The sequence below is a fragment of the Cyclospora cayetanensis genome, unplaced genomic scaffold (genome assembly GCF_002999335.1).
Source record: "Cyclospora cayetanensis isolate NF1_C8 unplaced genomic scaffold, CcayRef3 CcayRef3_contig_127, whole genome shotgun sequence".
NCBI classification, from domain to species: domain Eukaryota; phylum Apicomplexa; class Conoidasida; order Eucoccidiorida; family Eimeriidae; genus Cyclospora; species Cyclospora cayetanensis.
Genome location: NW_020312067.1, coordinates 99,729 through 115,787, shown reverse-complemented (window position 1 = coordinate 115,787; position 16,059 = coordinate 99,729). Strand labels below are relative to the sequence as shown.

General features: G+C 50.2%; 2 protein-coding genes across 2 annotated transcripts; one reads left to right on the top strand and one right to left on the bottom strand.

Moving 5' to 3' along the window:
* Positions 1-2,134: 2,134 nt before the first annotated feature.
* LOC34619766 lies at positions 2,135-8,283 on the top strand. Its single transcript, XM_026336426.1, has 16 exons — positions 2,135-2,226; positions 2,329-2,594; positions 2,734-2,988; positions 3,173-3,439; positions 3,580-4,133; positions 4,264-4,989; positions 5,433-5,818; positions 6,004-6,190; positions 6,354-6,447; positions 6,591-6,667; positions 6,827-7,046; positions 7,198-7,256; positions 7,441-7,523; positions 7,649-7,798; positions 7,940-8,048; positions 8,206-8,283. The coding sequence occupies exons 1-16, from the start codon at positions 2,135-2,137 to the stop codon at positions 8,281-8,283; spliced, it is 3,603 nt and encodes a 1,200-aa protein (XP_026192211.1).
* Positions 8,284-9,305: 1,022 nt separating this feature from the next.
* On the bottom strand, positions 9,306-15,123 carry LOC34619767. Its single transcript, XM_026336425.1, has 9 exons — positions 14,668-15,123; positions 13,781-14,456; positions 13,019-13,617; positions 12,679-12,895; positions 11,986-12,519; positions 10,893-11,818; positions 10,358-10,674; positions 9,906-10,191; positions 9,306-9,728 (listed from the first exon to the last, which is right to left on the bottom strand). Exons 1-9 carry the CDS (start codon positions 15,121-15,123, stop codon positions 9,306-9,308), a joined length of 4,434 nt encoding a protein of 1,477 aa, XP_026192210.1.
* Between the last annotated feature and the right edge of the window lie 936 nt (positions 15,124-16,059).

Genomic DNA, 16,059 nt, shown 5'->3' with positions numbered 1-16,059 from the left:
TTATGCATGCCGAATCGTGAAGCCAGCCTGTATCGACGAAAGGTTGGCTCTCCCACTCCTTCACTGACGGTTTACTCGTCACGTAGCTTTGTGGCCTTTGGGATGAAATATAATCTAGGCCTGGGAAAAAAAGACAATGTGCTGAGGGGGACACTATATTATTTCGCCGGGATAAGACTGTTACTTCCGTTTGAACTGGACATGGCGGGTAACATGTACCTTTGAATCCTTGTGGGATCTTTTGTACATGGGGCATTGTGCCATTAAGCGAATACGTAGAACACACTCAGCTATCGACTGCAAATGAGCATTTCGCTCATGGATCAGGTAAGTAAAACAGTGGCTCTACGTCCTTTCAGCTCGCTTGCAGGCTTTGAATTACCAAGGCGACGGTGATGCCATCAGAGGGATATAAATGACGCAGCTAGCTCTCGTTATAAATTCCTCGAGTTCGTTTGTGGTCAGCGAGGCCCCAGATTATTATGTGCAGTGCTCGTGCATGTGGTGACCCTAGAAGCATTTCGAACGTCCCGGAGAGCAATAAGTCACGTTTTGTCAATAGCTACTTAACTGTTATATATTCCGCCTTGCGAAACACACACAATTCGTTAGTTCAGTAGCGTTCTCATTACTGTAAACTGCATTCCCCTGTGGAGCCATGCGGCTCAAAGAACCTATTTCACACGTCCCACCAGCATTACTGTTCCAGTTTCCCCAGGCACTTTCAAAGCTTGTGTGGTATTTCAACGTGTTTTCATAGAAACACACTCATCTTCCATTGATCACTTTTTCCCTGTATAAATGCGTACAAAGGTGAATTGGTATCCGCTTACATGCACTATACGACAACAAATATCCACATGCCCAAGTGCTTCGAGCCTCCATCGTTGCCCTGCAGAATTGGAAAAATGCAAACTCGATAAATTTCGCTTCAAAAGAATTCTGACAGTATTTCATTGCCCTTTGCATACTTTAGGGTAGACCTGCAGGGAGGGCTTGTAACGGGCTAAGCTACATTTGAAGACTTTCTATAACGCGCAGCAATATTTAACAAACAGAGGAGAATTCACTAGCTGATTTGTATGCTCGTATATCTTACTTATTGTAGTGTACCATCAGCCTGATACACGAGCACGCAATGTTGTGTGTGCTACCGGTATATTCTGTCTACAACTAGCTGCCAATGGTCGGGTTGCTAAGAGGGTGGAGCTAAGAGCACCTAAGCTGTCCCTCTACCCTGAGGTCAGGACCTCTGGGGGGTGCTAAAAGCCAAGGCAGGGATTTCTTCGGAAAAGCACTCAACGACTTTCTGATGTTTGTATTCCGAGCACGCATTTGTCTTCCTGTGGAGACTTTCAATAGTGTTAGAAGGTGCATGACGAAGGGAAGTAGGCCGAACAAATGTGGCCCCCCCGAGTGGAGCTTCCTATTTGGAATCATGATGTCTATCAATTTTTACGCGTGTAGAGAATCGCACATCCATCCGCTTTGGCGGTTTGGCAAGGTACCTTTCGCGCTGGACACCGTGAACATCGCATATTGAATAGCTGTCTACCAAAGATGCTCATTGTTGTCTTGCTGCAATGCATTAAGAATTGAAACAAGACGAATTTGGTGCACAGGAGAGAGCTGTATATCCAGAAACATCAACACCCAGAGAAAACAAACAATCCTGGAATCGCTCCCTGACTTCATAGACGTGGACCGGGTAGAATGTGCCTTTTGGAGAGCATTTCGCGAAATATAATTACTTGGGAACATTGCAGGGAAGAACGCTCGTGAGCACATTCGATTTTTTGATTGTGGACTGCTAGCCGCTGCACGAGTGGTGTCTTGAGTGCATGCGGCCAGCTTCAGCAGGTTATCCATCGTTCTGTTAGAGCGACAATTAGCGTTGGCAGCATCAAGCACCTCAGTCACAAAATATATCAATAAGAGAGGTGAAAAAAGGGTAAACACTTGTATCTAGTTTCGTGGAGCTGCATTCATTCGGCAACTATTGGCGGCACAATTGGGCATAAGAGCCAATTTACTGCAGGTCGATGCTACACAGAAACTAAATGCTTCTCCTTTGTTCGTACAATGTAGTAATGTTTCATTAAAGTTGCTGATAGGTTATCGTCGGGATGAAACAATGTGGCTCTGGACGGGTGCTTCGAGCGCCTCTTTGCAGAGGGACGTGACCGAAGTTCCTAAGCAGGACTTCTACTCCGCTGATCACATGCTGTAAGAGAATACTGATCATTAACGACACGGCCTTGGAGCGATTCGTCCAGTGTGGTTACAGGTGATTGTCGCTTGTGTGATTGTGCTTGCGGCGTGATGCAGGGCCCTCTTAGATTCGCTTCCTTCTTATGAGACGGTCGATGACAAAAACCGAGATTATACAATTGAGACACTACGCCAGATTGCGGAAGTACTTGTATGGGGCGAACAGCATAACCGAGGATATTTCGATATCTTTTGCGAACAAAATGTTCTGTCATACTTTGTTCAATTGGCGGAGCGACCGACTGTGCCAAATGCTGTCAAAGTGCAGCTTCTTCAGACCCTCAGCATCATAGTGCAGAGCATCAACAAGGAAACCGCAGTATGTAAGTCTAGAAGGTCCGCGCTTGGTTCCTTAGGGTCATGTAGTGCATTCCGTGGGCAAGCTTATACCCGTGGAAACATCCTAAAGCCTTGCTTTTTCTTTTGGTATAAAGTGGATGTCCGTGTGGTTTTCTTGTGTAGATTACATGTTCAGCAACAACTACATCAACTCTTTGCTCAGCACGAAATTTGACTTCGAGGATGAGGAGGTTGCGAGCTGGTATATATCGTTCATCAAGAGCCTATCGATGCTCGTCAACCCGGCAACAATTAAGCTTTTCCTGAATGAAAGAGCAAAACATTTCCCATTATACAGCGAAGCTGTCAAGTTTTTCATTGCGAAGGATTCCATGATCCGAACACATTGCCGAAATGTTACGCTCACCCTTTTCAGAGGTATATATGGGTACCCCTGTGCTCGTGCAAAGGACTTGCCGCTAGGTTGCCTAATATAAATAGCGTTTGGAGCAAATGTATACGTTTAACTACAAGTAGTGGCGTGAAATGAATGGAGAGCTCCATTATTTCTGGTGGATGCTGCTGATGTCCCTCAACTTTTTTGTGATATATCTGCGCGCAGTAAAGGACCCTGCCATTCGCGCCTTTCTCGTGGAAAGACCCATCTTCTTTTCGCATGTTGCCTGCTACTTACGGGAGGTCCTGAATCGCCAGTTTTCACGCCTAACTGCTAATGGTGCGACTGCTCCAGACCTCGCCATTCAAGATGGGGCATTAGAGATAGAAGAGATGCTCTTCTACATTCAGGACATTTTCAGTCTAAATGTGGAGGAATTTTCGGAGCTCCTTGCGGCACGGCTGCTAATCCATTGTTATCTGCCGGTGATAGGTAAGGAGCCTAAAATTACCTAGCTGCACCGGGGAAGTCTCATTCGGAGCACACTTCACCACTCGGGAAGCGTGCTTGTTGCTGCCTGCTGAGGACTAATGGCTGCAGACCTGGCTTTGTATGTCTGCTTGCGAAAGCAGGCTTGATGGGGAAATCAGTTGCCAGCAGGACAGAATCAGGCCATGCGGGCCTCGTTAAGGCGGGTGCAAGTGCGAACAACACTCCAGAAAGTGAAATCCAGCTATCTGAAAGCAGCGAAGAAGAAATGAATACTAGCCTTTCCAGTGAAAATACGGGAGGCGAAGGATCTCCAGGTGGTGAAAAGCGGATGGAGCAGGGCTGGATGGCCGGGTGGAGTACTTTAGATGATTTGAAGGATACAACATTTGGTGATGGGGGAAAGGACAGTCACGAAGGTAATCCCAGAAGTTCGCTTGTTCAACGTAATGACGCTAAAGAACTCACTACGTCGTGGAGGGCTCGTGCTGCTCAGGCAATGGCTGTACACCTTGACGATGTGCAGCAGGAAAATTCCCTGCTCCACCAGAACGAAGCTACATGCAGTGTCGGGAAGTTAGCTTCATCTTCGACGTCTCACTCACACAAAAGGCATCCACAGGATTTGCTACACGACACTTACAACTTCGACCCGGCGCAACGCATGATTTTGTTTTTCTTGATGCAGACTTTTAACGTAAGTGATGGCAAAATTGATTGCCGGCGCCCAAGAAACAGTGCCACGCTAAATCGCATGTTACCCCGCAAGGGGAGTAAAGGCGAGTGGTGCAATTTTCGTGTCGTTCGTACGCATGTGAGCTTACCAGTGCGTTCAGAGTGAGCTACTACTTCGCCCGATTCTAGCTGCTTTACTGTTTCACCGGCTTCCTAAACCCTTCCACGATTTGTTGCTGGGAAAAGATCTAGACGTTCCAGAAGCGTACAATAACCTGCGGAACCCCACTGACTGTGCTGGTCACATCGAAATGTTTCTTCCTAGTGATGGCGTACCGAGTGGCAGTGAGGTGCAACGAATAGATTATCAACGACATGGGCAAAGCGACACCACCGATAAGGTCGAGGGTCCCGACCAGGGAGCTGGTGCACAGAGCCAATCATCAAAGCATGAGTCCTTGGAGCAGCCATCAGCCTTCTCCTTTGACGATCGCTTGAAAATGCTGGAGGCATCCATGAAAGTCTTTACTGAACTTGGTTTCTTTGGAGAGCCGCCCGGCACAGCATACGCCTGCCGTGAAGGCGAAATCCATCAGGGAGGTGAAACTAAAGCTGGCCATCCGGAGATTGTCAATCGCAATCTCGAGTCATTTGATGACCTGAAAGTGGGAAGCGAAGACACCTGGTGTGACAATCCTATCCGGCAATTCTTGTTAACGCTTGTCGATGGCTCCGGGCTGGCAGAGAGGCAGTGCGACACCTCCTTCTTGTTGCTTGCCATTCTCGTGCAGTCTGTCCTGAGCCACTCAGTTAAGGCCGCGGTACGCTTGAAAGGCCCTTGTCGAATTTGCCTTGTACCACTATTTGTGGCTGCACAAGCGAGCACTACCGCAAGCTGGCGGCTGCTGACTATACATTGTTCTACAGTATTCAGATCGGCATGATTGCATATCCGTATCAGGACTTCAACCTATGCTGTGTGCAACGCGAATCTACAAATTCATTTCATACAGTGTGGTCAAGAAGGAGGAGGGTTAGTGTCATTTCCGCATCGCGATGCTTACCACCAGGACCGCCAATATGACTGCAATATACCTTGTTAACGGTGGCTGGTGCATGCTTGCTCGCAATGGGATTTCGCAGGGTATGCTCATGGAGAGGGATTTTTTGCCGCAGCAACGTGCCCATGCAACTCCGTCCAGAGCAGGAGGCATAAGCGGTTGGTGAGGCATTCAAAACATCAGCAGCTATGGTAACATGTGAAGCTGAGCGGCGTCAGCACTTGGCAGAAACATGGAACTTCACGACTGCCCCTTTAGAGGTCCCTGGTACTATGCGTAGTAGAACCCCTGATGATGCAAATAACCTATGTTCAATGCGCAGGTTAGGTCCCACGTCAGGGTATCCAATATCGAAGGATGCAACTGCAACGCAAGAGGAGAATTGTCTTCCGGAGCGCACAACCTGGAGTGGCATGGTTTCGCAAGACAGAAACAGTGCCCTTTCCTCTGAATACTGCGCACGATCGGCGGCCAGTGTACCCAGCATCCAAGCTCCATCTATGCATCCGGAGTCTTTCTCGGATACCTTGTTTGAGGCTTGTGGATCCGCAAACTGTGGGCAGATGTGCTGGAGCTTTATTGAAAAGATGCTTGACGCTATCCAAAAAAATCTTTCCAATACCCTCCTGCGCTCAATCACCGTACGGTAAGCTACTTCAGGTACAAATCACGGAGCATACTCTGTCGAAAGAGCTCCAATAAGGTATCCGAAATGTTGATCTCGTGCTGGCTGCTTGTCGGCACACAAAAAATGTATGGCTGTTCATTAATTTCTGTCATTTGGTATCATCGTTACGTGCCAGCCTGCTGTCACGTCACTTCTGGCTTCAGGGTGGCACTCTCAGCGCTTGCTGCATTCATCACAAACTACGTACTTAAAGTTCAGCCTCTTGAGTTCAGGATCCGATGTACGGAGGTGCTTGTCGATCGGGCTTTGAAGTTAAGACGCTCGGCGGCAGTTGCGACTAAGCGTTGTCTTGCCGAAACGTTGGATAGCCATATTATCGACGTATTCTGGGTACTGCTCATTTGCGCTTGACACACGAGCCCCTCAACTCTTTTAAAACCTTTTTCCTCTTTTACCTCACCAACGGCATGCATTACCTTGCGAGAACGCGTCAAAATCAATAAGGTGTCTGACCAGTGCTCTGTATCCATCCGCCCTGCGAATGTATTCGAAGGACGAATGGGAGATGCACAGAGCGGGCGCCATCAACGATTCAGCTTTTGCGCGAAATCTTCGCATTCTTTGCTCGCCACCTAGCTCACAAACCAGTGTGTCGAGGCTACATCTTCTCTACCTACATTACCCGAAACACACTGCTCCGTGGGGGGGCAAGAGACAGTGGTCGTTTGTTGGAAGTCTCGTACTTGTCGGCCACAAAAATGACAATCTGAGGGATGTCCGGTGCTTGCAGGCCGGGCAAATTGCGACTTCCCTCCATACCTGCTGGTGGCGATGACGGATCAGGAGATTGAGCGACGGTCTATTCAGGTATCTGAGTGGCGGTTTCCACGAGCTTCTAACGTTCCATGCTTGTTTTCTTGTGGCCTGATGCATAGCGAACTTGTTGAACACACGATACGCACCACAGTCTGATGCTTTCGAACCGTTTCAAACACAGACCAACCTGCTGTTGCTTCGTCGATGCAGTTGTTTCTTCTTCTACGGCGGCTGCATCGGGATCTCCAGACGATCTTGCAAAGCATTGGGTCAACTCCAGGAAAGGCTTCTGACGCCACGCAGGAGGCTTTTTCCATCCTTTACGGTGAATCCTTGGAGCCGAATCCTTTTGAAAGTGAAGATTGTGCACATCTGCGGGCTCAGGGTGACAGTTGTGCTTCCAAGTTACCCGAAGCCAAATCAAGAACAAGTCAGTTTGGGGCCCGTGCGGCAGCATGCTGTCGCGTATCCTAGCAAACTCAAATGCCCTAGTATTATCGTCGACTGGGCATACGTAGCTATCCCATATTCCAGCTGCATCGAGGTGGGTGCTCCTTTGATATAGAATTGCGCATATTCAGGTATCTCACTGGAAGGCCGAAATATTATTCGATGCTCTGTCGAGACCGCCTCTGGGCCGGTACGGCTTTATCAGCGAAGCGCGGCATGTGTTGACCCTAATCTTCAGCTGAATTCTATTGTTCTATCTGTTCATCCTTTCCGTATCGGAATTAAGTGAAAATCAGGCATCTCTGATTTTGCATGTGAAAAATCAGTCTTACACTGCTTTCGTTTTGCGAGAACTCTGACTCTCCCCGGCACAGGCTACCCGCTACTGCGTGCAAGACGACAAGCGTCTTCTTCTTGTGTCTCCATCGTCCACACTCCCAGGTTTCGCTGATATCAGGTGCCACTCAATGCTTCAGACACTGCAGCCTGTAATTCTCTGCCTGGGACCCCGCATTGTACAGGATAATCCAGCAGCTTGCGCGACTGCTGAATGGATGTATTTCTCTTCGATGCGATGCACAGGACATCGCACCCATTGCGAAATGTTGAGTGTCGCTTGAGGAAGAACAGCTCACGTTGCATGCAGCTTCTCGTATTGGACGTTGCACCCCCCTCTGATGGGCTATCACGTTCCCCATCCAGCGGTCTATCTGAAAATCCTCCCACGATGCGGTAAGGAATATAACTTACGCCCACTTCGTTACACGTCATGCGTAGGCTTTCCAGAAGGCTTTCGAATGTCTGAGCTGGTCTCAAATATTATGTAGGTGGCAGTAATTTGGGCTAGGTGCCTTCATTGTGTACACTGTGCAGAGTCAGTTTGACCGCCCCTCCTTTGAAAAAATGTGTAGAAATGGAACGTCCAGCTTTGTGGGAAATCCGCCTACAGTTTGCTGATGCCGTGCGTTGCAACTTAGTTTTTGTAAGTCCCATCAAAGATACACTTCCCCAGTCTCTCTCAGATTCCTGCAGTACGTGCTACGACATCTAGCTTGTGGATACGGCTGCACTGGCTTTTCGTACTTGCACACCTAACTCTGCAGAGGCTTGAGCGATTCGCTTCCCATTCTTGTTTGCAGCACATTTTGCAAAAAGCACGAGCCATTGTCCGCAGAACCCTAGCCTCGCGTATTGATGAGCTACTTGAGGAGATCTAGGGAAATGGTAAGAGCATTGCAACTTGGGTATGCTCGGTTCATTCCATTGTGGATCCTATTCCTGCCTTCACGGCCACCTTATCCCTCGTTAAATGCAGTCGTAGGCGGCGCTTCTGCTACCGATTTTTGTGTAGTTGCTGCCGCAAAAAGGAACACCCTCTCAATGATTTGTCCAATTTCGCCATATTGAGATATGCCTTGCCAAAAGACTGTTATTACCACCAGGACCTGTGTCTCCCAGCTTTCATGTGCACCACATGTGAGTATTCAGAAAGCAAGTAGAGCACCTCCGGCAGTCACGAAATGAAGAGTGCATACTTTTGCGGTGCACACGTCGAACAACTTTTTTCCAGTTGTATTTCTGTACTTTTAAAAGCTCACGAAGCTATAAAGTAGCAGCAAGGGCATGCAAATTAGCAGACATCGGAGTTTCTTGAGTCCTGATATAGATTTGTCGTATGACCTTACATCACAAACAGACACGCCACCCATTACTAGACTTTGGCTTGATCAGAAATTACGCACGTTCAGGATCTAATCAGTGTTCTTGAGCGATATGAAATGCTTGAATTCTATCGTTTGTGCTAGCCGAATGCCGCTGCACATTCCAGCACTGCACACGTGCTTTTGTGAATTAGTTAGCAGTGGGAACGTGCCGCACTGCTTGCGAAAAAAAGAAACCGGCTCAAACCAAGCGTGCCGTATTCAATTCAAAGCCAGAACTCATTCAACGTATACGCAAGGTCGTAGCCTTGCCTGCCCCCAAGCTAGCTATCGTGATAGCATACCGGTTAAGTCCCCATGGTTTACAGCTGAGTGCACATGCGGTCGCCCCTAGCCTGCCCAACAGCAAACAAATGCGGACAGTACCCGCTCAGGCTTGGAATCGTGCCTTTCACTGCATGCCAGAAGCTGAAGAAGGCAGTTACCAAAGTAGTTCGTCAGACTTTGAATTGTCGACCCAATCCTTCAGCGCTATTTAGGGACTTTGCCCGTATCTAAATTTCAGGATATTGCAAAGCTTATGGAAGGCATGAATCATCCACTGCCTGAGCCACAGCTTTCGCGTCCGCTTCAGGGACTTGCAATAATTTTGCCCACAGGAACACGATATCTCTGAACAAGAAGCACCGCGTTTTTTCTCGTGATTCACGCAAGGGGACAACGAGACATGTATTTTCTGACATCGGCGGTAGCAATACGCTCTGATTTGTCCCCGAATGGCTGCACTCCCAACTTGACAGGCTCCTTGATGCCCCGCGAGGTGAATGTGATGAATCCCCGAACAATCTTGACGGAGAATAGGGAAAAGGTGCTAATATGCTCTCCTGCGCAAGTCTAAGGGCGAGCAATACCAGCAGAAGACGTTTACGCGGAGTAGACGATGTGTCTCCACAGCGAATGAGCTGTAGCTTCGACAGCAGCAACGCGTTTTTCCCTGACCCCTGCACATCGTGAAGCAAGAATAAAATTTACATGCATAGCTCAGAAGCAATGCCTAGTAATTATTTTCGGAAGGAGCAGTCATGTCAACATGAGTTACACCCAAGTCTCTAAACCTTTACAGCTCAGCGAACTCGTTAGCCTTGTCAAATGGTGAGTAAGCATTATGAATCACTCACAAGAACCCAGGCACAAAGTGCAGTGGTCGTTGCTTCATAGAGACCCTCATTGAGCAGCATCGGCAAAAGCGGCTTCCGTTCCGGCTCTCGAAGTTCAGCATCTTTCATTGAGTGGGCCTGATCTTCTGGTTGTGACGAGTCGCTACCAACTGAATGATTCTGCGAGTCCACTGTTGGCCAGGTACCTCCCTCGAGAAGGAGGCTTGGCATTGGCATATGGTGGACTAATTGGTGGGCAGCCAGCTGCAGAATCTGCTGTTTGTTTCGCACTGCTGGGTGCGTTAGCCTACATATAATAGCACAGTGCAAAAAATAGCCGTGTTAGCCAGTGTGTGAGGCTAAACACGGTCTGTGTGGGGGTCAGCACGAAAGAGGCATGCAGCTACTGACTCGAGCGCTCGAGTGTCACTTCCTTCAGAAGTCCTACGTGCAGTGTGCCCTCGTTTCCTTACACATATAGGCATGTTCGCTGGGAAATCAGACGGGCCAGGACACAGATTAGATCAGCCTGTAGGTCTTGAAGGAGGCAATACGCTGCAAAGGTGTATGCTTGCAGAACCCAATCCACTTGGCAACAGCAGTGAGACTCGTACGGAGGGAGCCCTCTTTGAATGGGGAAGTGGAACTGTTCACCGCCACTTCTTCGCTGTTCTTCTACACAACACACATGGCAGCAACACGAGGCAGGGATGACAAAGTATCCCACCTCGAAGTAATTTACAGTCGCCTGAACGACTGAACCGGGAAAGTCGCGTAGGTCAATCACAACCTGTCGCACACGCAAGCACATCAGACTCGCTCCAGTTCATATTTACGTTTTTTGCACAATTGTTTGCCTTGGAGTGAAATCAGAGAACCCTGCTGCGATTCCCACTTGGTTCGACCATAGTGAGAATCGCACACCCTGGAAAAATCCAGAACTTTCTCTACTGAACTGCTCGTTCAACAGCTCTGCATACCCAGTGTAGTCGAGTTTCCCGCGCTTACCTTTTCAACCCCGCGTCCCTCCCAGTGAGGCCGTGTTAGCTTGGCCTCGAAAAATGAGCAGCGTGCCGCCAGCAGTGCTCGGTGAGAAAGTAGCTCAACTCCATTGGCGCACAGCAGCACCACATCAGCAAATTGAGAGTGCAACACTGGAGTGTGGGAGGCACTTAAGCACGCAGTAGCTGTTTTACATGAACACTCCATGTCTTCTTCAGATTTAAACAAAGACTGGGAGCACTTCTCAGTGCCATGACCGCCTCCGACGCTAGCAGTTTCATGGGCAATGCCTGTCCCTTGTGTACAGCCGTTGTCAGGATTTCCGAGTGGGAAACCTGTGGTGTCTCCAGTCGTGGCTATCCCTGCAAATCCCAACAAGTGCAAGTCGCGTCCTGCCTGGAGAGCCCCCGTTCTACCATCGCGCTGGTGACTCCGCAAGGGACTTGCACTGGTAGCTGGTCGTGTTTCCGCAAATCTACACACACGCAGCGTGTCCATGAGGAAGACAATGTTTACTGCCGGTATGGCTCTATGGGAGTTGGTTTCTGCCGTTGCTGCATTTACAGACGCCCCTATGCCGGGTGTAGCAGCTGTAGAGACATCGGAAACGAGCATATCGGCAGCGGACTGCCTGCTTTCCTCTCTGCGACTACCTTGCCCGGCGGAAGCTGCGGAACTACCACCCTCATTTTCTTCTCTGTCGGGAGCACCCCGCTCAGTAAAGCCAGTAGGGTTACCAACGACAAAGGATGCCAAGAACGAGGTGAGCGAAACCGTGTTGCGGCTTGTCAACCGGCCAGAAGAACTGTTAGAGCTTTGCTTGACTATCCGGTTGGCAGCCTCTGCAGGGACGACAACCAGCCCCAACGGCGACATAATGGCGTCGCGAACTTCCAGATGGCGAGCGTCCTGGCTAATAACTGCTATAGGCTCTGCAATGCACTCAAGCAAAAGCAGAAACCGACGTTACATGGACTGCTCCCATCGGAAGTGAGCAATCTGAACAGACATCAAATTTCCGAGCCAGATGCTACGGGTTCTTTCTGTCCAGAGCACCTGCCCTTCTAAACGATCACGGCGGTCGGAGGAGTGCACGTACCGCCTGAGATCGACTCCAACGCTCGATGGGGCACACAGGCCGACAGCTCACGGCCTCTGAGATCTTTGCAGGCTACTTTTTGACCGATTGTGGTGCGTGAACGGATAAGTATTGCAGAGCCAAAGTTGATAGCTTCTTCTCCTGTTTTTGGCCGGCGCACTTTCACGCCCGGTTGCCACAAAATAAATCCACTACAGGCTACAGACTCGGCACGGGCTGCGGCCAGAACTGCATCCCCGAGCGTCTTAAGGGCCACGGAATGCAAGTCGGCATCCGTGTGTGTGTGCCCCTTCGATGCGTTGCAGGCGAGTCGTGTCGCATTCACGACGAGTCCAGACTCGTCTTCGTTTCGTGCTAACGCGCCCACGCTGTGCAGTATCATGCGTTCTGCGGTGTAGGCTGCTCTCGCGGCTGCTTTTGCTTCCCGGACCGCAGCTCCGGTTGTATCTTCAAAATGGGCCTTACAAACGCTGCTGCTCGGACTCCCACGGTACTGACGGCAAATGGACTGTGCTGCCTCGTGGATTGCTTCGTCTGCACCGCAGCGACACAGAGTCCACTCAACAGCTCGTGTGCATGCCCACTTGCAAGAAGCGCAAGCAGGCTGTTCATCAGTGGCCCTAGCAGCTACTGAATTCTCGGTGTCAATAGTTCTGGAGACGCGCGTTCGCGGCAGGAACCATGCCGCTTTACCATGAATGCACTCCGCAACGGGGAAATAAAACGTCGGATCCTCGTCGCAAGGGCAGAACCACCACGTCGTGTGTTCTCCTAACCCTTTCGATGCTTCCGCTTCTCCAGACGTGTGTTGCGTGCTGCTGGATTGTGTAGCAGCGGCTCCCCCCACGGACACGGGGAAGTCGCTTGATGAAATCGCACCGCTTCTAGCAGTAACCTCCCTAGTAGACCTCTCCTGTATGAAATACCCGCTTGCACGATGGCCTGCCCGCAGGACAAGCAGAGTCGAACCACAAAGCAGGCTACCAGTAACTCGAACAGCACGCGCTTACATGAGCGCACTATCAATGCATGCTAGTGAAAGAGCACCGGGATGCACTAACTCTCTAAACGAAAGCGAGCATAGGTGATTTCTGACACCCTTATGCTCACCGCCATCAATGTCACCATTTGTATCGGAATGGGCCACGCCACTAGGATTTTGATCGCGCATCGGGGACTGCAAACTTTCATTGTGGCGACGACGTAAGTCTGGCGTTCCCTGCCCGCGCAGAGCGGGATTTGCAGCTGCCAGGGAGTCATCAGTCAGCTGTATGCCTGCCATGCCCACCTCCTCTTCGGCTATTACCCCTCCTTCCTCCATATCGGCAGAGTCACCTCTGCCATCCAGGCCTGCACTGTCTGCAGGTGGGGGTTCTCCCGCGTTGCCCGCTTCAGTGGCACTGTGGCAAGGTATGTTCGATGCTACAGCCGATGAAACAAGAGGAGCGACAGCAGGACTAAGTGTGCTTTCACGCACTGAGGCAGCACTCTTCGCAATCATGAGAATGCATCCACAGCTAGGGTGTGCTGTTAGAGAGAGGCCCATAACTACGTCGTCAGAGACACCTCGGCCAAAACGCAGTACCCTCGCGCGGACTACGGTGCCTTTGGTATCCAAACAGAAAATCATCCCTAAAAACATGAATGCAAAAGCACCGGTGACAGGGATTTCAAAGTTCGTGGCGCGCGCGTTCAGGCCTTGTCTGCCAGTCGATACACCACAAATGACAGGCCCCTAAAACCACGCGGCAGCCTTCTGAGTCATGACAGTGGCAGAAAAACCGTTACGGCTTACCTCTTTCTTCGAAAGGAGACGAGAACTTCTCACGGGTAATGGTGAAGAAGCAATGGCCTTCACCGTCAATGCAACAATTGTTGACTTCCCAGTTTTCCCCTCGGCAAGTGAGAAAATCCTCCAGGCGCTCCGATACGAGCAAACTGATTGCACTAGACCTAGTTCGGCCCACAGACTGCACTCTCGGTTGCAGTGGCCTCATGCCTTGCCAGGTAAGGCCTCTAGATGAAGCTGACGCAACAGACTCCGCCGGCAGTGACGCTCCTAAAATATCTTCTTGGACTCCCGTCCCGCAGTCGGAATGTGGTGCGTTTTGTTCAAGATCACTCAGAAAAGCGTCTCTATACCCCAACTCCCTGCACAGCTGGTGAAGGCTCGACAGTTGAGAGGTAGGAGAAAGGGATTTGTTGCTCGGGAAGGCTTCAGCATCCACCTCATTTTGGGGCTGATGCGACCCTGTGCACGTCCCATTGGGAACCGCACCGGAAACTCCATTTGCACGGACTCTGGCTGCGGCAGACAAGGCTAGCTGAAGTAGATTGCCTACAACGGTGACAGATCCATTCAGCGAGACGCGGATCAGGAACTTTTTGAGGAAGAGGTACAAGCAACCATCTTGCCGGTTGCTCAGCAGTAAACTTTTCTGGCGCAGCCCCTGCAGCTGCCGCTGGTCGTACTGATGACGCAAAACACCCACAGCAAAAGCGTTGACCGAGTGATGCGATTCCAAATGCTCCGGGGTAAAAGGCATTCTGTGCGAGCAAGTAGATCAAGAAGTACATGCTTCAGGCCCCGCGAGCCGCTACTATTTGCAAACCCTGATGGGCAGCCAATCTGAGAACGCCAACAGCGTTGACAGCATTTTGCTTTGGGTGAGGGGGACTAACCTGGTTGCTTCCCGTCAGCAGCTGGGAGAAGATCGGTTTGTCGGTAACAAACAACGCCGAGAATACATCAGCAATCTGCACCTGGACCAGGAGCTTGCCCCCATCTGCTTGGTCATCTTCCGCCGAAAAGACATGCCCCGACTCCACCGCATGCCTGTGTTCTGAAATAAAGGACCTGCCATCCCCTGGTCCCCGAGCTTGATTTGCTTCCCACCCACCACCTCGTCCAGGGGAGTCGACAGGTGCAGAATGGTTCCGCAGAGAAGACGCTACTCCATGGCAATCAGCTCGTGCCGGAACAAGGCGATATATGCAGAAATACTTGTCCAACACGTAGAGGAAGCCGTCTACATGCGACACGACAAAATAACGACTGAACGCCAGTCGTGTACTGCTGCCGTACACCTCAAACAAGCGCGGTTCCCCCGCGCCTTCATATGGGCTTCGAAACCCCATCCTTGCTCATGCTAAAGCTCCACATGGCATACGGTGCAACAGGAAACCAGCCTACCCTCTCGGGAGAGTTACCCCTCAAGCTTTTCAAACGCATTAGAGCCTGACCTATTCATGACTTCAAAAGAGAGAAGAACGACCAGCATCTCCATCAGTGCATACCCCAACTGTAGCACGCTTTTTTGAGGTGTAAATGGCAGAGTTTATGGTACCATGGGAGCAGGCGGCATGCATGAGCGTCAAATCGACCAGGGGTCCACTCAAATGAGAGCAGTGCAGATACAGCAAGCTTGCCCCACGAAAGACCTTCCCTGTTCGTTTAAAACAAAAATTAAGCCAAGATGCCGTAAGATTATATTGAAGAAGACTCTGCATTTACTGAAACCCTGGCAGTCCTGCCGTGTGTCCGGTGGGCAGCAACCCCTGGCTGGCTGAGACTCAAAGACGATTCCCATTGGTCTGCGTAGCTCCCTGCATGTTGAGGAAACTAGCGCTAAAACTTTGATTTTTAATACTAAACCATGTGGGAAATCCCAGCCGAAGAGGGCAGCAGCTCTCCACGATTTACGTATCAACTGTAGGCGCGCCACGTTGCAAACAAAGGCACATCGAAACACACAGCTTTCAACATCGCTGGCAACAAGGCAAATTATGCGAGAGGGTAATTGATTATCTACATATTCTCTGTCTTGGTATTACTGTTATCTAGAGAGTGTAAGACACGCTCTTGCCAAGAAACCTGTGATTCCGTACTGCACTCGACTCGCACAACAATGCACGCCCTCGATGCCGTACACAATGGAGAGGGAAGATTACATGCGCTCGTATTTATGCACACCCGCTCGAGGCTGGCTATTCTGCAAGCGCCAAGCCTTATTCCTTTACGCGCCGCATCTGGTAATCCCGAGGGATGAAAACAGGTGTGGCTTCAAAAATTGT

What these genes read in the sequence shown, in the direction of transcription:
- LOC34619766 (XM_026336426.1), top strand. Translation starts at nt 2,135, where the DNA reads ATGTGGCTCTGGACGGGTGCTTCGAGCGCCTCTTTGCAGAGGGACGTG. An exon ending in TCTTGATGCAGACTTTTAAC is followed by an intron (nt 4,134 to 4,263) that starts GTAAGTGATGGC and finishes TGAGCTTACCAG; the next exon opens with TGCGTTCAGAGTGAGCTACT. An exon ending in TTGAGCGACGGTCTATTCAG is followed by an intron (nt 6,668 to 6,826) that starts GTATCTGAGTGG and finishes TCGTCGATGCAG; the next exon opens with TTGTTTCTTCTTCTACGGCG.
- LOC34619767 (XM_026336425.1), bottom strand. Translation starts at nt 15,123, where the DNA reads ATGGGGTTTCGAAGCCCATATGAAGGCGCGGGGGAACCGCGCTTGTTT. An exon ending in GTCTCCTTTCGAAGAAAGAG is followed by an intron (nt 13,618 to 13,780) that starts GTAAGCCGTAAC and finishes TCATGTTTTTAG; the next exon opens with GGATGATTTTCTGTTTGGAT. An exon ending in ATCCCGGTGCTCTTTCACTA is followed by an intron (nt 12,896 to 13,018) that starts GCATGCATTGAT and finishes TTCATACAGGAG; the next exon opens with AGGTCTACTAGGGAGGTTAC.